This window comes from Anopheles arabiensis, chromosome 2 (genome assembly GCF_016920715.1).
Source record: "Anopheles arabiensis isolate DONGOLA chromosome 2, AaraD3, whole genome shotgun sequence".
Lineage (NCBI taxonomy): Eukaryota > Metazoa > Arthropoda > Insecta > Diptera > Culicidae > Anopheles > Anopheles arabiensis.
Genome location: NC_053517.1, coordinates 28,088,458 through 28,111,917, shown reverse-complemented (window position 1 = coordinate 28,111,917; position 23,460 = coordinate 28,088,458). Strand labels below are relative to the sequence as shown.

Below are 23,460 nucleotides of genomic sequence, written 5' to 3'. Positions count from 1 at the left end.
ACACGGTTTAGATATTGCAATGTATACATTTCAAACCTTTGGGTTCATTTTACCGATGACAAAAGAGCCACAAGTATGTGTGTCCACTGTGCCCCATATTCCCCTATATGTAATAGAAGTGTTTACGTGAGCATTGTTGTGAAAAAACACACACACACCCCGCTTCTAGCCAAAGGTTAGCTTGTGCGCGACCGTTTAATATCACCGTTAGATTGGACGAGGATGAGTTTGTGAATGAAATCATCATGTACTACTAGCTCCCCGATCGCGTCATTTCAATCTGTGCAAGCGTGTATGTGTGTTGGGGCGTGCGATGGAGTCGTTAGCCCTTCCTAAAAGCGTTATCTCTCTTATTCTATCTCTCAAACATCTAGTCTCTCAATTTCGTTGTCTCCCACCCGCCAAACGCTCTAAAGTTGGCAAGTAGTAGAGCGGTCTGCTCAGTAACGTGTGAACCGGTAACCAAGCAACACCTATCGAGCATGGAGCTCTTGACCTTGACTTTGTCGTTGCTGGTCGCGCTCGCGACCGGGCTGTATCTGTTTGTGCGCAACCGGTACAATTACTGGAGCAACCGTCAGTTTCCCACCCTGCCCAACCAAAAGCTACTGTTTGGCCACGTGAAAGGTATTAATACGGAGCGGCACGCTTCGTACATCTCGAGTGAAATCTATCGCGAGCTTAAGAAGCGTGGTGATGCATTTGGCGGCTTCAACTTGTTCGTCATACCGGCGGTAATGGCGATCGATCCGGAGTTCATCAAAACGATACTCGTCAAAGATTTCCACATCTTTCACGACCGGGGTCTGTTCAGCGATCCCGAGATAGATCCACTGTCCGGCACGCTGTTCGCGCTGCAGGGCAAGGCGTGGAAGATCCTGCGCCAGAAGCTCACGCCCACCTTCACGTCCGGCAAGATGAAGCAAATGTTTGCCACGGTGCTGGAGGTGGCCGAGCGGTTGGGCCAGCACGTGGCCACGCACACCGGCCAGATGGAGATGAAGGACGTGCTGGCCCGCTACACGACCGATGTGATCGGGACGTGCGCGTTCGGCATCGAGTGCAATACGCTGCGCAACCCGGACTCGGACTTTCTCAAGTACGGCAACAAAGTGTTCGAGCAGAAGGTGTCCACCATGATCAAGATCATTTTGGTGCTGATGGGGCGAAAGATTTCGAGCAAGTTTACGCTCAAAATTACCGACGCCGATGTGGAAACGTTCTTCATGAATCTGGTGCGCGAAACGGTCGAGTATCGGGAGCGGAACAATGTGAAGCGCAACGATTTCCTGAACCTGCTGCTGCAGATCAAAAACACTGGCAAGCTGTGGGAAGGGGAGGAGGACCACATTGGCAAAGGGGAGGTCGGCATGACGATGAACGAGCTGGCGGCGCAGGTGTTTATCTTCTTTTTGGCCGGCTTCGAGACGTCCTCGACCACGATGAACTTCTGTCTGTACGAGCTGGCCAAGCACCCGGACATCCAGGAGCGGTTGAGGCGGGAAATCGAGCGTGCGGTGGAGGAGAACGGTGGCGAGCTGACGTACGATGTTGTGATGGGTACGGAGTACCTCAACTGGGTCGTGGATGGTAGGTGACGGCATGGCTGCTAGCCCAATCAAATAACTGCTCAATCGAATCGGGTTTTTAATGGATCCGTTTTAGAAACGCTGCGCAAGTATCCGCCGCTGGAAACGGTTACGCGTGCGCCCGAGCATGATTACACCGTCCCCGGCACGGCGCACGTCATCCCGAAGGGCACGATGATACAGATACCGATCTACGCGCTGCACCACGACGCCCAGTACTATCCCGACCCGGAACGGTTCGATCCGGAGCGGTTCCGGCCGGAGGTAGCGAATGCACGGCCCGCGTACGTGTACATGCCGTTCGGCGAGGGACCGCGCATCTGTATCGGGCTGCGGTTCGGAATGATGCAGACGAAGGTGGGCCTGATCACGCTGCTGCGGCAGTTCCGATTTTCGCCGACGGAGCAAACGCCCGACCGTATCCGGTTTATGCCGAACGTGTTTGTGCTGTCGCCGGACAGTGGGAACTATCTGGAGGTGGAGAAGCTTTGAAGCAGAAGGCGTGTCTTCGTGTTTAAGCAAATGCAGATGGTTCCTGCTGCCGTTTGATGGTGAAAAACCGAGTTGTATTATATTTATAGCATTGATGTTTGTAATGATTTCCCTTCCGACGATCGGCTGTCGAAACTGGAGCTGCGGAACGCGCGCGTCCATTGCGTCATCGGCAGGAAATAGTATATGCCGCGCGTAACGCACTCCATATGGTGGATTGTTTATGTGAATAAAAGCACTTTTGGCGTTGAGAAACGATCCCGAACGTACACGTATCGAGCTGGTTGCTAGAATGTTAATGGCTTGTTTACACGATTAGACCGACTCGCGAGAGTATTGGGGATCGGGCAGCGTTCGGTTTCCGAACACCGTAACGCAGTCCGATGCGCTGAGCGCATCAGTCTTTCCACGGCGCTTGGTGCTGTCACACTTTGTCCGCCATGTCACTGCTCGGCGTGCTACTGCTCGGTGTGGTGTTGCTCTTATCGCTCGCGTATCTGTTTCTGCGCAGCAAGCACAACTACTGGCGCAGCCGAGGCTTTCCCTGCAAGCCCAGCCCGAGCCTGCTGTACGGGCAGATGCAGGGCAACGGAACCACCCGGCATGCGGCGTACGTGACGCAGGAAATCTACCGCTACGCCCAGGACCGCGGAGAACGCTACATGGGCTACAGCTTTTTCTTCATGCCGATAGTGATGGTGTGCGATATCGAGCTGGTAAAGACGGTGCTGGTGAAGGATTTCGCCGTGTTTCACGATCGCGGCATGTACAGCAACCCGCGGGCGGACCCACTGTCCGGCAATCTGTTCGCGCTGGAAGGACACGAGTGGCGTGCGCTGCGGCAGAAGCTTACGCCGACGTTCACGTCCGGCCGGATGAAGCAAATGTTCGGCACCATGCTGCAGGTGGCGACGGAACTGCACCGCCATCTGCTCGAGCAGGTCGACCGGGAGCTGGAGATGAAGGCGGTGCTGGCCCGCTTCACCACCGACGTGATCGGGACGTGCGCGTTTGGCATCGAGTGCAATACGCTGCGGAATCCGGACTCGGACTTTCTCAAGTACGGGCGGCGGGTGTTCGAGCATCGCATGCTGGCGATGGTGAAGATGACCTTTGCGATGCTGTTCCGGGCGCAGGCCGTGAAGCTGGGCGTCAAGGTGACGGACGATGATTTGGAAGCGTTCTTCATGAACCTCGTCCACGACACGGTGGAGCACCGGGAGCGGAACGGTGTGCAGCGGAACGATTTCCTGAACCTGCTGCTGCAGATCAAGAACAAGGGCTGCCTGGAGGAGCAGGAACAGGATGGGTTGGCGTTGGCGGACCGCACCGGAATGACGATGAACGAGCTGGCCGCGCAGGTGTTTATCTTTTTCGTCGCCGGCTTCGAAACGTCCTCGACCGTGATGAACTTCTGTCTGTACGAGCTGGCGAAGAATCCGCACATCCAGGAGCGGCTGCGGGACGAGCTGAACCGTTCGATCGATGCGAATGGGGGCGAGCTGACGTACGACATGGTGATGGGACACGAGTATCTCGGACAGGTGGTGAACGGTAGGTCAGATACGACAGGAATGCTTGCAGCCAAGCACTCACTCAATTCCGTTTTGTTTCCCTTTTCTTCTGCTCCTAGAAACGCTGCGCAAGTATCCGCCGCTCGAAACGACGCTGCGCGTTGCGGGACAGGATTACACCATACCAGGCACCCGGCACGTCATACCGCGCCATGTCGGAGTGCAGATCCCGGTGTACGCCATACATCACGACCCGGCCCACTATCCCGAGCCGGAGTGTTTCGATCCGGACCGCTTCTCGGCGGAAGCGTGCCGAACCCGGACACCGTACACGTTTCTGCCGTTCGGCGAGGGGCCCCGAGTGTGCATCGGTATGCGGTTCGGCATGATGCAGGTGAAGGTGGGTCTGGTGAGCATGGTGCGTGCGTTCCGCTTCCTCCCAACGGCACAAACACCGGACCGCATCGTGTTCGATCCGAAATCGTTCATACTCTCACCTGCGGGGGGTAATTATTTGCGCATCGAGCAGGTGTGAAGCGCAGCCGGGGGTGCTTTTTTTGGGGATGATAATAAAGAATGAGTTTGATGCTTCGGTTGGAGGAAGTGAATTGTAACCGTTCGCCCATATATGAACATTCCTTATCCAGCTGATTGTCCGTATAAGGAAAGTGGATGTTTATCAAGGTTGTGATAAGCACCACGCGCCTTCACAAATTATCACATTGATAGTGAGTCACCATTCTGGCAATGGGGTTAGATGATAGCAAGTTCCTTATTTGGTGCTCACCATTGCTGACAAATACTCCGCAGCTCATACTCGCTCATCACCCTAGGTCAGGAACGCCCCTGCGCAAGATATCGTAAGCCAGCGTGCGGTAACATAATCGATTCTGCATGTGTGTTGGTATATGTTGTGCGATTTCTACAGATAGCCAAAAAAACAACACAAATCTACCGCAGAGCAAAAACCGCAAGTCATCGTTCGCGAGCGGATTGAACTCACACCATCAAGTAAACGCGGGCTGGGCGCATGAAAGCTAGGGACGGAGTCATAAAAGGTACGCGAACGGCGATTGACTCCATTCAGTTGCGTGGCATCGGCGAGAGCAGCAAGATGGATCTGTTAAGCTACGTGTTGACCGCGTTCGTGTTCGTCGTCTCGATTGCGTACCTATACCTGCGCAGTCGGCACAACTATTGGCGTGATCGGTGCTTTCCCTACACGCGCCAGAAGCCCCACCTGCTGTACGGGCACATGGAGCAGTTCCAGTCCAAGCACGCATCGTACATCAATGAGGAGCTGTACTGGGAGTTTAAGAACCGCGGCGAGCCGATCGGTGGCATGAGCATGTTCTTCCTGCCCGGCCTAATCGTGGCCGATCCGGAGCTGGTGAAGTCGATCCTGGTGAAGGACTTTAGCGTGTTCCACGATCGGGGCGTGTTTAACGATGCCAAAGCGGACCCGCTGTCGGCCCATCTGTTCGCGCTGGAGGGTCACGAGTGGCGCGTGCTGCGCCAGAAGCTTACGCCCACGTTCACCTCCGGTCGGATGAAGCAAATGTTCGGCACGATACAGCAGGTGGCGGGCGAGTTCCTGAAGTATATGAACGAGCACTGCCACCGCGAGATTGAGATGAAGGATGTGCTGGCCCGCTTCACCACGGACGTGATCGGGACGTGCGCGTTCGGCATCGAGTGCAACACGCTGAAGAATCCGGACTCGGACTTCCGCAAGTACGGCAACAAGGTGTTCGAGCAGGACACGCTGCTGATGCTGAAGTTTATGTTTGCGACCACGTTCAAGGGTTTGGCGAAGCGCATCGGCATGAAGCTGACAGACGAGGGTGTGGAGCGGTTCTTCCTGCAGGTTGTGCGCGAGACGGTGGAGTACCGCGAGATGAACAACGTGCAGCGGAACGACTTCATGAACCTGCTGCTGCAGATCAAGAACACGGGCTCGCTGGACGGTGGCGATGTGCCGATCAAGGGTGCGGCGGGCCTGACGATGAACGAGCTGGCCGCGCAGGTGTTCGTGTTCTTCCTGGCCGGCTTCGAGACGTCCTCGACCACGATGAACTTCTGTCTGTACGAGTTGGCCAAGAACCCGGACGTTCAGGACCGTCTGCGGGAGGAAATCGAGCGTGCGGTGGAGGAGAACGGTGGCGAGGTAACGTACGACATGGTGATGAACGTGCAATATCTGGACAACGTTATCAATGGTAAGCATTGGGAGCGGGTGGGATGTGTTTTTTGGAACCTGCTTTGCTTACTTCTCCTTTCAATGTAGAAACCTTGCGCAAGTACCCGCCGATCGAGTCACTTTCGCGCGTACCGATGCGTGATTACACCGTGCCCGGGACCAAGCACGTGATACCGAAGGACACATTTATCCAGATACCCGTGTACGCGCTGCACCGCGATCCCGAGTTCTACCCCGAGCCGGACCAGTTCAACCCGGACCGCTTCCTGCCGGAGGAGGTGAAAAAGCGACACCCGTACGTGTTTTTGCCGTTCGGCGAGGGGCCACGCATCTGTATCGGGCTGCGGTTTGGCGTAATGCAGGCAAAGATTGGGCTGATTACGCTGCTGCGAAACTTCCGCTTCACGCCCTCATCGCAAACGCCGGCCAAAATCGTGTTTGACCCAAAGTCCTTCATATTATCACCGTCCACCGGTAATTATCTGAAGGTTGATAAGATATAGTGCCCGTGTGCAAGAGGGGAGAACTCATTGTTAAGGGGAGAAATGAGAAGTTTTTATTATACTTTACGCCTCGATTTAGATAACTAGATTGCAATCATTCCGAAGGAATTGTAAGTGTACTGTTTGTGTTTAGAACTAAGACATTGTTTTAAGTGGGAAAAATAAAACGAACACGTTTAAAAGAGAATGCGATAAGCTTTTATGGAACTTGATAAATAAAATGTTAAATGTTCGATATATCACTAAAAGGTTTATAATCTCTCTCTGCCAGGGGCAGGTGTAAAGAGTTTTTGTAAACGTTGCATGTCGATCTTTAAAACACCAGCAAAAAATAACGTTCTTTTTCCATGTGCAATAACAAATATTTTCGTTAAAATGGTTTTTTAACTTTCCAACGTTTTGAATCCCAAATGCATCCAGTTCACTGTTGAAATATAACATGTCAAAATACAAACAAACGATCATCTTTGATCGTTCAACCTTGAGTAAACAAAGATGTATGTTGTATAGGTGAATACTGGAAACAGTGTAGTTTACCATTTTCATGTCATTGCAGTGTTGATCTTATTTCACATCCACTTACTAAACCTTGAAGCTAATCTTCTAAAACGTGATTAACCCTGTTGAAATAAGCAAAGTCATTGCGTCAGTCATGAATACGCGTTGCGCCAAATTCCTCTAAGATTACGCTGCATGTGCAAAAGTTTATCTGACAGATGGGATTAGCCATCAATTTCATTTAGGTTATCGGTTTACGTGAAAATACTTTTGGACCGGAAAGATTACAGTCTTACACAGTAAGTGATGAATAATGCTAACTATTACTGAGGGTTGCATCACACGATGCAAAGCATCAGAGGCATACAGCAATACAACACAAATTTCATCATTCCTTCTCGGTAATTGGGGTTCATTGATGTGTGTATGTGTGTTGGTACCTTCTTGTCGAGTATTTGCTGATCTACAACAAATGGAATACCATATGTTGCGTGGGATTTCAAGATTTTATCCTAGAGAGTGAAGAATATGCCCAACTTTGTTGATATGTTTCTTACAATAAGAATTTCTTAAAACCAAAAAAAGAGAATATATGTTAAAAATTGTTCCTATTTCTCCAACATATAAATACCATGTTTTGAAAGCATTTGAAGTCAAAGCCCCACTGTCGCTTGTGAGCGGAGGGGCAGGGTTCATGGCAACACGATCGATTCCACCAATACAACAGCAACGAATATTTCGGCGCATGAGACAGTTTCGGGTGAGCTAGGGCGAAGCTTTCGTCAAGTCATCTCATCGATGGCAAGGTGTGTATGTACAATTCGGTGCTACGCACATTATCTATGCTTCAGCGCTTCGCTGCGGGTTATATATAGTGGACAGTCGCGGCCCGAAGCACGCTCAGTTTCGGCAGAACTGTAAAAACGTTAGGGCCAGCTGTGTCCGCAATGGAGCCCGTTACGATAGTGCTGACGGCCTTTATTTTCGTGGTCTCGATCGTGTATCTGTTTGTGCGCAGCAAGCACAGATTTTGGAAGGATCAGGGCGTACCGCACGCACCGAAGCCCCACCTGTTCTACGGGCACGTGAAGGGACAGTCCCGGACGCGCCATGGAGCCGACATTAATCAGGAATTGTACCGATACTTCAAGCAGCGCGGTGTGCCGTACGGTGGCATCAGTCTCTTCATTATGCCGTCGCTGATCGTGGTCGATCCGGAGCTGGTGAAGACGATTCTGGTGAAGGACTTTAACGTGTTTCACGATCGTGGCGTGTATTCCAATCCGCGAGATGACCCATTCACGGGCAATCTGTTCGGGCTCGAGGGAACACCGTGGCGATTGTTGCGTCAGAAGCTTACGCCGACGTTCACCTCGGGCCGGATGAAGCAAATGTTCGGCACCATCTGGGCGGTTGCGCTTGAGTTGGAAAAGTATATGGAGGAGAACTACAACCAGCCGGAGGTGGAGATGAAAGATGTGCTGGGACGGTTTACGACCGATGTGATCGGGACGTGCGCGTTCGGCATTGAGTGTAACACGCTCAAGACGCCGGACTCGGACTTCCGCAAGTACGGCAACAAGGCGTTCGAGCTGGACCCGATCACGTTGACAAAGTTCTTCTTTGCCACGTCGTACCCGCAGCTGGCACGTAAGCTACACGTCCGTACGACGCAGCAGGACGTGGAAGACTTTTTCATGAAAATCGTTCGTGAAACGGTCGACTATCGCGAGACGAACAACGTGCAGCGGAACGACTTTATGAATCTGCTGCTGCAGATCAAGAACAAGGGCAAGCTGGACGATCACGGTACGGTTGTTGGGAAGGGTGAGGTTGGTTTAACGCACAATGAGCTAGCGGCTCAAGTGCTGATCTTTTTCCTGGCCGGCTTCGAGACGTCCTCAACTACGCAAAGCTTCTGTCTGTACGAGCTGGCCAAGAACCCGGACATTCAGGATCGCTTGCGGGAGGAGATCAACCGTGCGATCGAGGAGAACGGTGGCGAGGTGACGTACGATGTGGCGATGAACATACAGTATTTGGACAACGTAATCAACGGTTAGTATGAAGTGTTTGTGTGTAGGGGTGTGACCATGTTGGTTGTCGTAATACGAAGTGCCATAATTTCGTTTGTTTACTCTTCTCGTTGTTGTACAGAAACGTTACGTAAATATCCCCCTGTTGAAACGCTCACACGCAAACCGTCGAGTGATTATGTGATACCCGGCACCAAGCACATCGTACCGAAGGACACGGTCGTACAGATACCGATCTACGCGATCCAGCGTGATCCGGACCACTATCCCGATCCGGAACGGTTCGATCCCGATCGCTTCCTGCCGGAGGAGGTGAAAAAGCGACACCCGTACGTGTTTCTACCGTTCGGCGAGGGACCACGCATCTGCATTGGGTTGCGGTTCGGCATGATGCAGACGAAGGTGGGCCTGATAAACCTGCTGCGTCGGTTCCGCTTCTCACCGTCCGCACGGACACCGGAGCGGGTTGTATACGATCCGAAGATGTTTACGCTGTCCCCTATCGGTGGGAACTATCTGAAGGTGGATAAGATTGCGTAGCTGCTGTCATGAGGCGGTCGTGTGTTCTTCAACACATTTTTACAATAAGTCGTACTTTTACGAGGACAAATAAATGTTTTTTTACTTAGGTTAAACCAACTATTGTTTTGTTTGTTTGTCTTCTCTGGGCGGCAAGAAACTTTATGGCTTAAAGAGCTGATTCGTTAAATAAAAGATGCTTTGTTTATGAGGACCACACGTTATTATACTGTTGCGAGTGTTTATGACGATCTTGAAAGAATGTGAATAGAATAAAATGCAGGTGGAGACCGTGCAAACCTGTTCTGTAGCTGGTTTCAATCATTAATATGTCTTTAACCTCCAATGATACCCTGAATGATGTAAGGTAACTCAGCCAGATAACTTCACACATTGAAGCTTTTCGTTCCGTTTTGTGTATTTTTGAAAACCAAATTTATCCTATCAACGTTTCCGTTGCGGATAATTAAATTTAATTAAACGTTCAAAGTCACCTGCTGCAAACGCGTGCCCACTGTACAAAAAGGCACGTTTTTTTTTATTCGGCCCGTGTTAAGTCATTGCATTCAGCACTTTCTTCTAATGACCTCCCTGCCAACATCACGCTGTTGCAAAAAGGCGAAAAAACCACGCACACGCTGATACCAACACACTGGAAGTTGTTTGTAAATATCGCCACCCGATGACTAGTACAATTTATGCTTAGGAACATCTCAACGAGTTCACCGCACCACACACAAACACACTGACAGCGTGTGCTGATTTATCTGCTGGCCACCGTATTTCGGGTAGGCGAGCCCGATTGCCTAGCAGTCTATATAACTTGCCGAGCAACACCCGTACCTGCTCAGTTTGTCCCGGTGGCTCGAATTAGGCAAACGATGGAGCTAATTAACGCGGTGCTGGCCGCGTTCATCTTCGCAGTGTCGATCGTGTATCTGTTCATACGCAATAAGCATAACTATTGGAAGGACAATGGGTTTCCGTACGCGCCGAATCCACACTTTCTGTTCGGGCATGCAAAGGGCCAGGCCCAGACGCGGCACGGCGCCGACATCCATCAGGAGCTGTACCGATACTTCAAGCAGCGGGGCGAACGGTACGGCGGCATTAGCCAGTTTATCGTGCCCTCGGTGCTGGTGATCGACCCGGAGCTGGCGAAGACGATCCTGGTGAAAGATTTTAACGTGTTTCACGATCACGGCGTGTTTACCAATGCAAAGGACGACCCGCTCACGGGACATCTGTTCGCACTGGAGGGTCAACCGTGGCGGTTGATGCGCCAGAAGCTTACACCAACGTTCACCTCGGGCCGGATGAAGCAAATGTTTGGCACAATCTGGGATGTGGGGCTTGAGCTGGAAAAGTGTATGGAGCAAAGCTACAACCAACCGGAGGTGGAGATGAAGGATATCCTGGGCCGTTTTACGACGGACGTGATTGGGACGTGCGCGTTCGGCATCGAGTGCAATACACTTAAGACGACCGACTCGGAGTTCCGCAAGTACGGCAACAAGGCGTTCGAGTTGAATACGATGATCATGATGAAGACTTTCCTCGCGTCGTCCTACCCGACGCTGGTGCGCAATCTGCACATGAAGATCACGTACAACGATGTGGAGCGATTCTTCCTGGACATCGTGAAGGAAACGGTCGACTACCGGGAGGCGAACAACGTGAAGCGGAACGACTTCATGAACCTGATGCTGCAGATCAAGAACAAGGGCAAGCTGGACGATAGTGATGACGGTAGTGTGGGCAAGGGAGAGGTCGGCATGACACAGAACGAGCTAGCGGCCCAGGCGTTTGTGTTTTTCCTGGCGGGTTTTGAGACGTCGTCTACCACACAAAGCTTCTGTCTGTACGAGCTGGCAAAGAACCCGGACATCCAGGAGCGGCTGAGAGAGGAAATTAATCGAGCTATTGCGGAGAACGGTGGAGAGGTGACGTACGACGTGGTCATGAACATAAAGTATTTGGACAATGTGATTGACGGTAAAAATCGCTTGAGCCTCATACTATTTTGTATGCCGGACTGTGTGCTTAATGGCTGCTGTTTTTTTCTCTATTGCAGAAACCCTTCGGAAGTACCCACCGGTGGAATCGTTAACCCGTGTACCGTCTGTGGACTATCTCATCCCCGGCACGAAGCATGTGATCCCGAAGCGAACACTGGTGCAAATTCCAGCCTACGCGATTCAGCGCGATCCGGACCACTATCCCGACCCGGAACGGTTCAATCCTGATCGATTCCTACCAGAGGAAGTGAAAAAACGACACCCGTTCACGTTCATCCCATTCGGCGAGGGACCACGCATCTGCATTGGGCTGCGGTTTGGCTTGATGCAAACCAAGGTGGGATTGATTACGCTGCTGAGAAAGTTCCGCTTCTCGCCGTCCGCGCGTACGCCCGAACGGGTAGAATACGATCCGAAAATGATAACCATAGCGCCGAAAGCGGGCAACTATTTGAAGGTGGAAAAGTTGTAGTCGGCTATCAGTACAAACGTTTCGTTCGTTGGGTGCTGAAGCTCTCCCGGGGTTTATAATGTTGTGTTGCAATAAAAGCAAAACAAAGCATCGCTAACATAGAGGCACAAAGAAGATACGCGCGAATGAGTGACAGTTTTAGCTGACAGAACGATGACGGACAGCTTTCGTGAAGAGTTGAAACAACAAAATACTCCAGATAAGATACTGCAATTGGGGACCATCGAGAGTGGCAAGCGAATGAAACAATCGACGCAAACGGCTTGCGCTTGACGCTTAATTAAAGTTGTGGAATTCTAACACAAGTACACGCACACACACACATCTGCGCGAATCTGCGAAAAAGATGATAAATGACGGAAAAGAAGAGTGCTGCAAATCTTCCATGACTGAGCAAATTTTGGGGAATCTTTTGTTAAACGGGGGTTAAGGCCGGGAGGAGTACAGGGAACACTCTGAAAGGGGCAAGAGTACGACCAGATTGGGAAGCATCAGTTTTGGAAGGGTGTTCGCGTTTCAACACCGTTCGCACATACACGCCTGACAGCTCATATTCGGCCAAGCATCAACCGGTGGCCTTCACCGTTGGATGAGAGGCGATTCCGGTTGTGCGGGATGGTGGCGGTGGGGTTGGTTTACAAATTGTGGCTCTAATTTGAAGCTCGAGCGTTTTGTTGCTCTCTGCGACCTGTCTGCGTGGTAATATCGACGCTGGGGATGCTGGGGGAGCTAACGAGTGGGGCCCGTTCCCAATGTTGAGCATCTCTTGAGCGGTTCTTGTCTTGCCTATGAATATTGATGTTGATTTTATGAGGCCAAACAGAATGAGAAGTTATTGCTTGATACATGACTCACTCGATTCTATTTGTACAGCAGTTTAAAAAATATCAAACATCACAAATTTCGATGTTTTTTAGATGAAGCAGAACTTGTCATAATAGGAATTACATTGGAAATTCTTGTGATCTTTTTGTACCTTTACTTAAAAACGTGTGCATGGAATTTTACCTATGGAAGGGTAAGTTGTCAAATAGGTATCAAACATAGAATGTGCTACAACGGTATACATGAAGGTTTCTGAGCTATGATCCTAAATAATATGGTGCCAAGTTCACATTCTACCTACATTTTGAAACGTTAATCAATACGTTCTATGAACAGAGCTCTACCCAAGGTAAGGGTAATGGACTCCTATAGACTTGCCCGTGACAGTGGTTCCAGAACCTTCGCCGAGTCCGGTCACACAATGAGAGCCGACAGAAACGATCCAGAACGTTCCAATGGCTGCAACTATAGAGGATTTCCCTGCAGTTTGATCGAGAACATTCCGGCAGTATTGTAAAAAAGGTATTTTCCCTGGATAATAAAAGGCTGAAATTTGATTTATTCTCGAAGGCGGGGAAGCCTTCCCTTCAGCCAACTAGGCGTTCTGTACGAGGTATTGCCTCGATTGATTCAACGAAAACTGAAGACCCACTGGGAATCCACATGCGGACATTCGGAAACTCAATAAAAATAGACATAATATTGCATAGGTCGAACAGGATCAATACTGTGGAAATTTATGTACGTCGAACAGTTACGATTGACAACCGAGGAATCAAGATAGAATTTCATGTGATCATATAGGGCTCAATACTATTACTACTTAGATCATTACTTTAGCAAGAGCGAAACTATAGAAGATCGAGATGTTAATGTAAGAAGTAGATCTAGGAATGGTCCATGAAAAGATTGGATTCATAATCTTTCGCTCATACCACGAGCCGCAGCTAAGAGAATTGCACAAGTGGGTGGCGATCAATTGACGACAAACTCAATTCCGCATTGTAATTCAATTCAGTTGCAATGAGAAGAGTTCACTGCATAACATGTAAAGCTTGAACGACAAACGATGGAAGATCGACAGTTGTAGCGTGTCATCGTAGCGATGGTATTAGCGAAGACCGTCACCTTAAGCGTCACCACGGTATGAAAAACCACTTTTCTTGGAGGAGAATGAATGTGTCTTATTCAACCACTAATAATGGATACCTTTAGTAGGTTCCCTTCCAGTTAACAAAAAAGAGAGTGATCAAAAGAATATTTAGGAGTTAGATTAGATATAGATAGAGTTAGGTCTACTAGATATCGGTGCCTATGTCATAATCTTATCACATAGCTCCAAGCTAACCAAAGTGATGCTAATCGACCCACCAAAGGGCTCGACTTAGGTTGGGTTGTCTCTTACCTCCCCCTCCAAAATTATGCAACACACTTCTTATCGGCTTCCTTCTGGAACGATGATAACAAAAAAGAGTTCTTTCGAAATCTTACCTCAGCGCTTCGTAACTTTCTCGAACCAAACTAATACCGTACCGATTTCAGTGCCACATTATCAGATTGATGTCTATCTAGTCCGTCAGTTGTAAAGTGTGTCTCGGTATAGTCCTACACCGGCAACATGCCGATCGTGGAGTTTTGGATCGCCCTCGGTACGACGGTACTGCTAACGGGCGCCTTTGGGTTGTGCCTGATTCTGGACAAACGGCGATCACTTTGGGTGGACCGTCGCTTTCCCAGCACCGGACGAACCTGCGTACTGTACGGAGACTATGGAGCCGCCGGGCGTACCGAGCATCGTATATACACAACGCAACGGCTGTATCGTGAGTTTAAGAGCAAAAAATGGCCCATCGGTGGGGCGCTGATGTACCTGACGCCGTGTGTGATACCGACCGATCCGCATCTGATTGAGTTTTTGCTCAACGAAGAGTTTGTGGAAAACAAGAAGAGTAGCATCGCTGGGAGTTCAATCTTCCGAAAACGGTGGAGTTCGTTCGAGGATGAGCACTACAACTCACTGGTTAACGTGGCTACGGAAGAAAGCGTAAAAGTAGTGGAGATGTTGTGCGCGTCGAAACAGCCTGTTGATGTAAAAATGATCGCCGAGCTGTACGCAGTACGAATGATAGCAAGATGTGTTTTTGGGAAGCGTTGCACCGAAGAAAGTCACACCTTTCCCATCACGGAGAAACTGGCCAGCCAGCCGCGTGGCATTGTTTGGGACATATTTTCGACCGCTTTTCCTAGCACAACATTTACTGCAACGCTGCGGAAGCTGTTGGAACACTTTCAGAAACATCCCGCTCTTCTGGACGAGCTCGTTAGTTCGTTTCTGACCGAACGGACCGCAGATGTGAACTTCTTGCAGCATTTAAAATGTACGGAGCAACGTGCGAAAGCGAACGAACGTATAGCGTTCGGTGATACAAGAGCGCTCATGCTCGAGTTAGTCCAAAATGTGTTCTTTGTAGCTTCGGGCACAATAATTGCTTGTCTGTTTGAAATGGGCCATAACGGAGACATACAAAAAGGACTGCATCAGACATTGAAACGATCGAATCCGTTTGCGGTCGATACACTGGAGAACGTGATCAGTGGTAAGTGAGATCGTTTGGGAACCCTGTGAATGTGACCTTCACCGTTTGTGACGTTCTTTTCAGAAACGCTGCGGAAATATCCACCAGTGGGTGAGATATCGTTTGTTACCGTTGCCAGCAATAGGCTACCGAGCGGGGAGTTGATCGTGCCGAAAAATACGCGAGTGGTTGTACCGATCTACGCTCTCCAGCACGATGCTGAGCATTATCCCGACCCGGAGCGATTCAACCCGGAGCGATCTATTTTCAGCTCGAGCGAACACTCCGTGCTCTACCGACCACTCGGTGTCGAGCCGCTTCCGATTGGATCCAGCTTGGCGCTGCTGATGGTGCGTGTAGCGTTGAGCAACATATTGGGCAAGTGCACTGTGAGGTTGACTCCCGAAAGCCCGGCAACTTTGAAGATATTGCCGAATCAAGCGATGCCCTACCCTGTCGGTCGGGTTGAGTTGCTGATAAGCCGTGCCTCGTAAACTGGGACGAAATTCAATGGGGTATGGTAAGGAATTTGGGTGAGGAAACTTATCAGTGGGAGGATTATTGGCAGTGGAATAGATAACGTGCAAAAGGTAAGCAACATCGGCGGTACTGATTATTTTACAAAAGATATGAAAGTTTAAAGCTAAATTTAAAATAAAAGTGAACAAGACACGACAATGAGATACGTTTTTAAAGTATAATTTTGAGTTACCGTTCAGTAATTTAGAACATAATGAAAAGAACATTTCTTCATAAAAAGAATGAATGAATATCATATGATACGCCACCAAGAACCTTACTCTATTGATGGTACTTCCCCAGTGATTTTCGTCATTGCCTGCACGTGATTGTAGGGATACGACGAGAGATTGTGTTCCCGAACCATAACAGTGACCGTTTGGTCAATAAATATATCTCGATTAGAGTTGTAAAAATAAACCGTTCAGTATCTAATCGGAAAACTTCCGAAAACAATTACCCGCCAACCGCAAGCGTATAAAAGCTTCTGCAATACGCTCCCGTGTGGAAAGACAGTTTACGCTGAAGTTTACGTTGCGCAACATGTGGTTCCAGCGTGCCCCATGGCTTTTGCTGCTGGCACTGGCTAGTGCCCGTGGCCAAAGTGCGGTAGGTTGTGGAACGCTCCAATGCTGGGTGTGGCCCAGTTTAACAAGCACGCAATACGCAATTTGTTCAACTCTCTGTAGGATCGTCCCATTATTGGCACCTCCAGCGGACAGGTACAGGGAACGACCGAAGATTGCGGCCTATTCTGTACGTACTACTCCTTCAAAGGCATCCCGTACGCGGAGCCACCGGTCGGTGCCTTGCGCTTCGCCGATCCGGTCCCACGGGCTGCCTGGACGGGTGTGCGTGATGCTAGCCAGCACGGAAGCAGTTGCCCGACGCCCGATGCACTACCAACCGAGGCAGAGGATTGCCTTTATCTAAACGTGTACAGCCCCTCGCTGGTGGGCACTCGGCCCGTGATGGTGTTCGTACACGGCGGTGCTTACGTTGGCGGCTCGGGCGATGACGCACTGTACGGGGCGCGCTACTTTATGCCGGAAAATGTGGTCATTGTAACGCTCAACTATCGGCTCGGTGTGCTGGGATTCCTCGGTACGGGCGATCGGAGTGCATCGGGCAATTGGGCCATCAAGGATTGCGTTGAGGCGTTGCGCTGGGTACAGCGGAACATCGGTGCGTTCGGTGGCGATGCTGGCCGCGTGACCATCTTCGGCCAGTCGGCTGGCGGTGCGTTGGTACACTTCCTCACGCTGTCCCCGCTGGCCGTGGGATTGTTCGAGCGCGCCATCACCCACAGCGGATCGGCCATTAACTCCTGGTCGCTGCAGCCAAACCCACGCCAGCAGGCGGAAAGGATAGCAGCGGAACTGGGCATTCACACAACCGATACGGCCACGCTGGTGTCGGCGCTGCGTCAGGTTCCGTACCGTGATCTGATCAAGCCCGATCTGCCCACACTGGATAAACTGATGATACCGTTGGAGTTCGGTCCCGTCGTTGAACCAGCCGATGCACCGGGCCAAGTTGCGCTCGATCGGCTGCCGATCGAACTGATCGAGAGTGGATCGTACCGGGCAGTACCGCTGATGGCAGGCTTTACCGATATGGATGCGCTACTGTTTAGCGCCGTTGAGATGGTCACCAATCCGGGCATCTTCGATACGTTCAACAACAATCCGCACCTGCTCGTACCGTTCGTGTGGAACATTCCGGCGGGCAGTGCCGCGTCGAACGCGGTGAGCCAAGCCTTCCGGCAGTACTACTGGCAGAGTCAACCGTTAAGCCCGGCGCTGCTAGCGCAGTTCAGCGTGTATCTTACCGATTATCAGTTTGCGTATCCGCAGCTTGAAATGGCCAAACGGCACGCCAGCCGATCGTCCGTCTACCTGTACCAGTTTAAGTACGACGGTGACCTGAACTTGGTGAAACAGTTCGCTGGCATCCCGTTGCCGGGAGCAATACATGGAGACGACCTTTGCTATCTGTTCGAAACGAAACAGTTTGGCGGAGGTGAGCTTCCGATCACTAGCCACGCTGCAACGGTGCGCCAACGTATGTTGCGATTGTGGACCAACTTTGCCAGAGATGGGTAAGCTCTTCTTCCGGTTGTTTATTGCTGTGTCACTAATGCTGGTTCATGCGTTTCCCACATAGAAATCCCACCCCTACTGCTGACGCCCTTCTGCAGGGAACCTTGTGGAGACCGCTCAGTCCGGGGATGATCGACGCGACGCTTAACATAGGGCATGATCTCACCATGGAGGTGAACCCGATTGCAAGCCGCTACAGCCAGTGGCTAGACCTGGCTGGGCGGTATGGAAACAATATTTTCCGAATTTAGATACCTACCAGAGTACTACAAAATTGCAACAGGATGATGGTTACTATAATAAAGGTTTAACTTTCGTTGACTACACCCGTGTTAGATAGAGTGTTAGATTGTGAGTAGCAAACGGTTAATAAAACAAAGGCTACAACTCTGTGAGCATGCTTCTGCGCACGAAACGTTGTAGCTGTTGATAGTAAAAAAGAACCACAACGCACATTCCCGGCGACGCCTTTAGATTGAGTGTCGGTCAGTGTTCGGCTAAGCTCTCCCTCGCTCACGGTGGGCACTCGTCACATTCTCGCGAGTTAGCTGTCGCTCGCTTTTAACGTTCGCGTGACTAGTCTTGTTTGAACGGTCGCTTAGTGCGCATCGCCATTTTCGTCACGTTTTGGGCGTTCGCGCAGAATGACAGTGTGGTTGTTGTTGGTGGTGGTGGTGGCAACGCTACTCTATTATTACGTATGGCGCCGCTACCGCTACTGGAGAGACAGAGGCATTGCCGAACTCGACCCATCCTTTCCGCTCGGCGACATGAAGGGTGTGGGAACGACGCGCGGCTTTAACGACATGCTCGATGAAGCGTACGGACGGGTGCGGGGCAAATCGGCAGCAGTCGGGGTATACTTTCTCATCAGCCCGATACTGATCGTGGCCGATCTCGACCTTGCCAAGCAGATACTGGTGAAAGATTTTCACCTGTTCCACGATCGCGGCATGTACGTGAACGAGCGGGACGATCCCCTGTCCGGGCATCTGTTCTCGATCGGCGGTGAACGGTGGCGCTACCTGCGCAACAAGCTCAGCCCCACGTTCACGTCCGGCAAGATCAAATCAATGTTTATTACGATACGTGAAATTGGAGACGAGCTGCTCGCCTGCTTCGACAAGTATATTGATTGCGGGGACTCGATCGATATCAAGTTACTGTGCCAGTGCTTCACCTGCGACGTGGTAGGGTCGTGTGCCTTTGGGCTGCAGTGCAACTCGCTCAAAAACGGAGGCTCTAAGCTGCTCGAGATTGGCGACAAGGTGTTCCGGGCAAGCCCAATGCGTATGGTGTACTCTATGGCGATCGGGATCTTTCCGCGGCTTTCGCGAGCCCTCCGACTGCCCGCCCTGCCCGGTGATGTGTCGACGTTCTTCAGGCCGCTGGTACAGTCCACGGTGGAACATAGGGAGCGAAATGCGGTCGAACGACCCGATTTTCTTAACCTGCTGATACAGCTCAAAAACAAAGGTACGGTCGAGGACGAAGAAACAGAAGAATTGCAAAAGCTGACGCTCGACGAGGTGGCAGCGCAGGCGTTCGTGTTCTTTTTCGCCGGGTTCGAAACGTCCTCGACAACGCTCTCGTTCGCACTGTTCGAGTTGGCCAACAATCCCGACATTCAGGAGCGAGTGCGGGCGGAGGTGCTGGAAAAGCTTCAACTCCACGACGGCAAGATAACGTACGACGCCCTGAAGGAGATGACGTACCTTGATCAGGTCATCAATGGTAAGCAACCGTCTCGAACCAATTGCGAAGCGTGTTGCACTCACTTTTTCTTGTATTACAGAAACGCTTCGCTTGTACACACCAGTTCCTCAGCTGTTCCGAGTGACGAACGAGTCGTACCATCTGCCGTCGCTAAATGTTACGCTAGAGAAGGGTACGATGGTGCTGATACCGGTCCATTCGTACCATCACGATCCGGCCCTGTTTCCCGAACCGTACCGCTTCGATCCGGATCGGTTTACAGCGGACGCGATGAAGGCGCGCCACAGCCACGCGTTTCTGCCGTTCGGTGATGGGCCACGGAATTGCATCGGCATGCGGTTCGGGCTGCTGGAGGTGAAGTTTGGTTTGGTGCAGGTTCTAAACAAGCTGCGCCTGACCGTTAACGAGCGTACCGCACTGCCACTGCGAATGTCCAAGCGATCGGGCTTCCCGGAGGCGGAAGGGGGCATCTGGTTAAATGCGTCGCGGTTGTGAGCGTTTTTATTGAGCTTGTGCACATGTTTAAGCAAGCATTTGTATCGTGCATTGCATTAGAGCTGCTCTCTAGGAAGTGTGCAAAGCGCAAACGAACACAAACGAACCAATAGTGTGCAAAAGGAATAAACAAATTCATCTTTCAAGAGGTCATGACGCGCTTCAAGCTGATGTGCTAACAATGACTTGCAGCAAATGGATCATATATGCGATTTTTGTTGTTGTATCGTGCAAACATGAAATTGGGTGTGGCCGCCGAAAATTCAAATAAAACCAAAGACCTCACGGTGGCAGCGTTCGTTTCAAATTGAGCCAAAAGATTAAAATTAGTTCCGCGATAAGCGTGTCCAAAAATATCGAGGGATCTGCGCAGTGGCAATCGCGTTTTTTTCATTCAATTATATATGTCGTACACACATGTATTCGTACTCAGCTGTGGGTGGGTTGGTGTGCTGTTAGGGGATGATTTTTTTGAATTTATCAGCGGTGGGGGAAGAAACTACTTGACCCAAGCAGCGTGTTAGATAGCTTCGCACCAGTACAGAAGCGTTGAAAGATAAACGCGTTGGATGTGGTTGTGTGTTGGTGTGGTTGAAGCTGATGCCCATTAATGGTTTCTCCGTCGCTCTGCGTTGAATAGAGAATGTCGGAGCGTTCAGTTGCTTCCTGCCGGCGGACGGGAGCAGATCGTATTGTGTTACTAGACTTGGTCGCGTCCAGGCAACAATCTGTGCGCCATGGGTTACGTCAGTGTTGTGTTATTTCTGGTGCTCCCCGCGCTCACCCTGCTTTACATCTACTTGAAGCAGCACTATCGTCATTGGGCAAATCGGAACCTACCCCAGCTGGAAGCGTCCTTCCCGCTGGGCAACATGAAGGGCGTCGGGTCCGAGATTCACTTCAACGATGTGCTGAACGAAGCGTACGCAAAAGGTAAAGCACAGTCGGCCCCGCTCGTCGGGCTGTTCTTTATGCTCAAGCCCATACTGATCGTGACCGAGCTGGACATGGTGAAGCGCATACTGGTGAAAGACTTTAGCAGCTTCCACGACCGTGGCCTGTACGTGAACGAGCGGGACGATCCCCTGTCCGGGCATCTGTTTGCGCTGGACGGTGAGCGGTGGCGCTATCTGCGCAACAAGCTCAGCCCCACGTTCACGTCCGGCAAGATCAAACTGATGTTCAGCACGATTTGCGAGATCGGTGACGAGTTTCTGGCCACGGTGAATCGGTTCGTCGAGCGGGATGAGCCATTGGATGTGAAGCTGCTGTCACAGTGCTTCACCTGCGACGTGGTAGGCTCGTGCGCGTTCGGGCTGCAGTGCAATTCGCTCAAAAACGGAGGCTCCAAGCTGCTCGAGATTGGCGACAAGGTGTTTAAACCTCCAGCGTGGCGAAACATGCTCGCGTTTGCACTCATCTCGTTTAAGAAGCTGGCGAAACGATTGCGCCTACCCGTGCTACCGGGCGAGGTGACGTCATTCTTTATGCCGCTTGTCACCGAGACGGTGGCGGATCGGGAACGGAACTCGATCGAACGGCCCGATTTTCTCAATCTGCTGATACAGCTCAAGAACAAAGGTACGGTCGAGGACGAAACAACGGAGGGACTGCAAAAGCTGACGCTCGACGAGGTGGCAGCGCAGGCGTTTGTTTTCTTTTTTGCCGGGTTCGAAACGTCCTCGACAACGCTCTCGTTCGCACTGTTCGAGTTGGCCAACAATCCCGACATTCAGGAGCGAGTGCGGGCGGAAGTGCTGGAACAGCTTCAACTCCACGACGGCAAGATAACGTACGACGCACTGAAGGAGATGACGTACCTCGATCAGGTCATCAATGGTATGTAGTGGCCAACCCCGGTAGTGGCTGAATAACACTCAGAGCCAACTCGACTGGAGTATCGTTTTCATTTAACCACCGTGTGTGCAATTTATTTTTGCAGAGACACTTCGTATGTATCCGCCAGTTCCGCAGCTGATACGCGTCACCACTCAACCGTACAAGGTGGAGGGAGCGAACGTAACGCTTGAACCCGACACGATGCTGATGATACCGATCTACGCGATACATCACGATGCCAGCATCTATCCCGACCCGGAACGTTTCGATCCGGATCGGTTTACACTGGCCGCGACGCACGCAAGGCACACTCACGCGTTCCTGCCGTTCGGCGATGGGCCGCGGAATTGCATCGGCATGCGCTTTGGGCTGCTGGAGGTAAAGTTTGGCATCGTGCAGATGGTGAGCAAGCTGAGGTTCACCGTCAGCGAGCGTATGCAGATGCCGCTCCGGATGTCGAAAACGGCCTCCATACTGGAGGCGGAAGGAGGCATTTGGCTTAACGCAACGAAACTGTGAAGCTGTGCCAAGCTGTGCTACCTTATCGCGTCGGTCAATGTTTGATATCTGATACGAATGACATGTCTATCTGGGGTCGGGGTTTGGCTTTGCCAAACCAATTGTTGCCATATTTTGCTTACTCTTTTAGGTTACTTACTGCTGCAATGATCCCGTCAATATTAGACTGTTTGCAACCGAAGTAAAAAATAAGAAAACTGATAAAACTATATCGAAATAAACAGGAATTACTAATCGACATAAAAGTGCAATGCTACGAAGCGAAGACAATTTAACAAATAAGGTGCAATGCACGATGCATATGAACGTATGATCGCTATAAACAACCTAAACTATTACCAGTACGCTACGTTTGCATGTGCTTGAGCAATTGTGATTTTGTTTTGTATTTATAGTAAGCTTCTATTGTTTACATTTGCCGAAAGCATCGCCATACATCATATTTCATCTATAGCATATCGAAACGGCGGCAAAGAGTAGAGAAACTCGCTTAACCGTCTTCCCTTAAGCATCGCGAGGTTACTAATGTCTCGTCGTGTCAGCGTCTCCATTGTCAGCGTTTAGCGTTTGTCTGGCATGCTCGTAAATCAACAATCCCAAGCAATATGTTAATGGCTGCGCCAGCAGCCCACTAGGAAGTGACCTTTGCTCCGAAATCCACCGAGTACAAGCTATAAGTGATGAGCATCACCTGTGCTCGCAAGTTCGGCGTTGTTTGGCGATTGTTTGAACGGGCAATAAATTACAATTAATTTCCCACAGCTCGTCCTATCGTCACAGCCCTGCTCGCTTACAGTGCGGCCATTTTGTGTGTGTGTGTGTGTCTCCCCGGATGGTGAGAAGCCTATTGTTGCGGAGGAGAAAGCTATCTGAATAAAGGACATGACGTATGTCATTCGCTAGCGTGGGAACTCAACGTTTGACAAATGGTGGAAAAGCGGCGAGTAAGGTCGAACCGCGAAAGCCACCTAGAACAGGTGTGCGCTCGGGCTTTCCAATAGACCAGAGCGCGATAAATTTGCCAAAAT

At 50.8% G+C, this 23,460-nt stretch overlaps 10 protein-coding genes across 16 annotated transcripts in view; 9 read left to right on the top strand and 1 right to left on the bottom strand.

Moving 5' to 3' along the window:
* LOC120897926 (sodium/calcium exchanger 3) overlaps window positions 1–23,460 on the bottom strand; it is a 116,490-nt gene that overhangs the window by 12,554 nt on the left and 80,476 nt on the right. The gene's annotated exons all lie outside the window — the stretch shown is intronic.
* Window positions 437–2,352, top strand: LOC120897932 (cytochrome P450 6a2-like). Its single transcript, XM_040303163.1, has 2 exons — window positions 437–1,590; window positions 1,666–2,352. The coding sequence occupies exons 1-2, from the start codon at window positions 483–485 to the stop codon at window positions 2,079–2,081; spliced, it is 1,524 nt and encodes a 507-aa protein (XP_040159097.1). The 5' UTR covers window positions 437–482; the 3' UTR covers window positions 2,082–2,352.
* On the top strand, window positions 2,466–4,209 carry LOC120897929 (probable cytochrome P450 6a14). Its single transcript, XM_040303159.1, has 2 exons — window positions 2,466–3,635; window positions 3,715–4,209. The coding sequence occupies exons 1-2, from the start codon at window positions 2,522–2,524 to the stop codon at window positions 4,128–4,130; spliced, it is 1,530 nt and encodes a 509-aa protein (XP_040159093.1). The 5' UTR covers window positions 2,466–2,521; the 3' UTR covers window positions 4,131–4,209.
* LOC120897928 (probable cytochrome P450 6a14) lies at window positions 4,463–6,485 on the top strand. Its single transcript, XM_040303158.1, has 2 exons — window positions 4,463–5,814; window positions 5,883–6,485. Exons 1-2 carry the CDS (start codon window positions 4,626–4,628, stop codon window positions 6,296–6,298), a joined length of 1,605 nt encoding a protein of 534 aa, XP_040159092.1. The 5' UTR covers window positions 4,463–4,625; the 3' UTR covers window positions 6,299–6,485.
* LOC120897931 (probable cytochrome P450 6a14) lies at window positions 7,712–9,557 on the top strand. Its single transcript, XM_040303161.1, has 2 exons — window positions 7,712–8,854; window positions 8,954–9,557. The coding sequence occupies exons 1-2, from the start codon at window positions 7,744–7,746 to the stop codon at window positions 9,370–9,372; spliced, it is 1,530 nt and encodes a 509-aa protein (XP_040159095.1). The 5' UTR covers window positions 7,712–7,743; the 3' UTR covers window positions 9,373–9,557.
* On the top strand, window positions 10,183–11,955 carry LOC120897930 (probable cytochrome P450 6a14). The gene is made up of 2 exons (XM_040303160.1): window positions 10,183–11,346; window positions 11,426–11,955. Exons 1-2 carry the CDS (start codon window positions 10,233–10,235, stop codon window positions 11,839–11,841), a joined length of 1,530 nt encoding a protein of 509 aa, XP_040159094.1. The 5' UTR covers window positions 10,183–10,232; the 3' UTR covers window positions 11,842–11,955.
* On the top strand, window positions 14,236–16,159 carry LOC120897936 (probable cytochrome P450 6a13). 2 transcript variants are annotated; one of them, XR_005738600.1, is made up of 3 exons: window positions 14,236–15,263; window positions 15,327–15,832; window positions 16,065–16,159. XR_005738600.1 is itself a non-coding variant. In XM_040303167.1 (2 exons), exons 1-2 carry the CDS (start codon window positions 14,285–14,287, stop codon window positions 15,734–15,736), a joined length of 1,389 nt encoding a protein of 462 aa, XP_040159101.1. In that variant the 5' UTR covers window positions 14,236–14,284; the 3' UTR covers window positions 15,737–15,947. The 2 variants fall into 2 exon arrangements, 1 of the variants encoding a protein (XP_040159101.1); XM_040303167.1 differs by lacking the exon at window positions 16,065–16,159 and having other exon boundaries at window positions 15,327–15,947.
* On the top strand, window positions 16,255–18,187 carry LOC120897927 (neuroligin-4, X-linked-like). The gene is made up of 3 exons (XM_040303157.1): window positions 16,255–16,370; window positions 16,451–17,862; window positions 17,928–18,187. Exons 1-3 carry the CDS (start codon window positions 16,305–16,307, stop codon window positions 18,112–18,114), a joined length of 1,665 nt encoding a protein of 554 aa, XP_040159091.1. The 5' UTR covers window positions 16,255–16,304; the 3' UTR covers window positions 18,115–18,187.
* LOC120897934 (probable cytochrome P450 6a14) lies at window positions 18,430–20,385 on the top strand. Its single transcript, XM_040303165.1, has 2 exons — window positions 18,430–19,597; window positions 19,659–20,385. The coding sequence occupies exons 1-2, from the start codon at window positions 18,508–18,510 to the stop codon at window positions 20,072–20,074; spliced, it is 1,506 nt and encodes a 501-aa protein (XP_040159099.1). The 5' UTR covers window positions 18,430–18,507; the 3' UTR covers window positions 20,075–20,385.
* LOC120897933 (cytochrome P450 6a22-like) lies at window positions 20,574–22,781 on the top strand. Its single transcript, XM_040303164.1, has 2 exons — window positions 20,574–21,913; window positions 22,017–22,781. The coding sequence occupies exons 1-2, from the start codon at window positions 20,812–20,814 to the stop codon at window positions 22,430–22,432; spliced, it is 1,518 nt and encodes a 505-aa protein (XP_040159098.1). The 5' UTR covers window positions 20,574–20,811; the 3' UTR covers window positions 22,433–22,781.

Coding starts and splice junctions, on each gene's coding strand:
- LOC120897932 (XM_040303163.1), top strand. CDS start 483: ATGGAGCTCTTGACCTTGACTTTGTCGTTGCTGGTCGCGCTCGCGACC. Junction 1,591..1,665: donor CCTCAACTGGGTCGTGGATG/GTAGGTGACGGC, acceptor GATCCGTTTTAG/AAACGCTGCGCAAGTATCCG.
- LOC120897929 (XM_040303159.1), top strand. CDS start 2,522: ATGTCACTGCTCGGCGTGCTACTGCTCGGTGTGGTGTTGCTCTTATCG. Junction 3,636..3,714: donor TCTCGGACAGGTGGTGAACG/GTAGGTCAGATA, acceptor TTCTGCTCCTAG/AAACGCTGCGCAAGTATCCG.
- LOC120897928 (XM_040303158.1), top strand. CDS start 4,626: ATGAAAGCTAGGGACGGAGTCATAAAAGGTACGCGAACGGCGATTGAC. Junction 5,815..5,882: donor TCTGGACAACGTTATCAATG/GTAAGCATTGGG, acceptor CTTTCAATGTAG/AAACCTTGCGCAAGTACCCG.
- LOC120897931 (XM_040303161.1), top strand. CDS start 7,744: ATGGAGCCCGTTACGATAGTGCTGACGGCCTTTATTTTCGTGGTCTCG. Junction 8,855..8,953: donor TTTGGACAACGTAATCAACG/GTTAGTATGAAG, acceptor GTTGTTGTACAG/AAACGTTACGTAAATATCCC.
- LOC120897930 (XM_040303160.1), top strand. CDS start 10,233: ATGGAGCTAATTAACGCGGTGCTGGCCGCGTTCATCTTCGCAGTGTCG. Junction 11,347..11,425: donor TTTGGACAATGTGATTGACG/GTAAAAATCGCT, acceptor TCTCTATTGCAG/AAACCCTTCGGAAGTACCCA.
- LOC120897936 (XM_040303167.1), top strand. CDS start 14,285: ATGCCGATCGTGGAGTTTTGGATCGCCCTCGGTACGACGGTACTGCTA. Junction 15,264..15,326: donor ACTGGAGAACGTGATCAGTG/GTAAGTGAGATC, acceptor CGTTCTTTTCAG/AAACGCTGCGGAAATATCCA.
- LOC120897927 (XM_040303157.1), top strand. CDS start 16,305: ATGTGGTTCCAGCGTGCCCCATGGCTTTTGCTGCTGGCACTGGCTAGT. Junction 16,371..16,450: donor GTGCCCGTGGCCAAAGTGCG/GTAGGTTGTGGA, acceptor AACTCTCTGTAG/GATCGTCCCATTATTGGCAC. Junction 17,863..17,927: donor ACCAACTTTGCCAGAGATGG/GTAAGCTCTTCT, acceptor TTTCCCACATAG/AAATCCCACCCCTACTGCTG.
- LOC120897934 (XM_040303165.1), top strand. CDS start 18,508: ATGACAGTGTGGTTGTTGTTGGTGGTGGTGGTGGCAACGCTACTCTAT. Junction 19,598..19,658: donor CCTTGATCAGGTCATCAATG/GTAAGCAACCGT, acceptor CTTGTATTACAG/AAACGCTTCGCTTGTACACA.
- LOC120897933 (XM_040303164.1), top strand. CDS start 20,812: ATGGGTTACGTCAGTGTTGTGTTATTTCTGGTGCTCCCCGCGCTCACC. Junction 21,914..22,016: donor CCTCGATCAGGTCATCAATG/GTATGTAGTGGC, acceptor TTATTTTTGCAG/AGACACTTCGTATGTATCCG.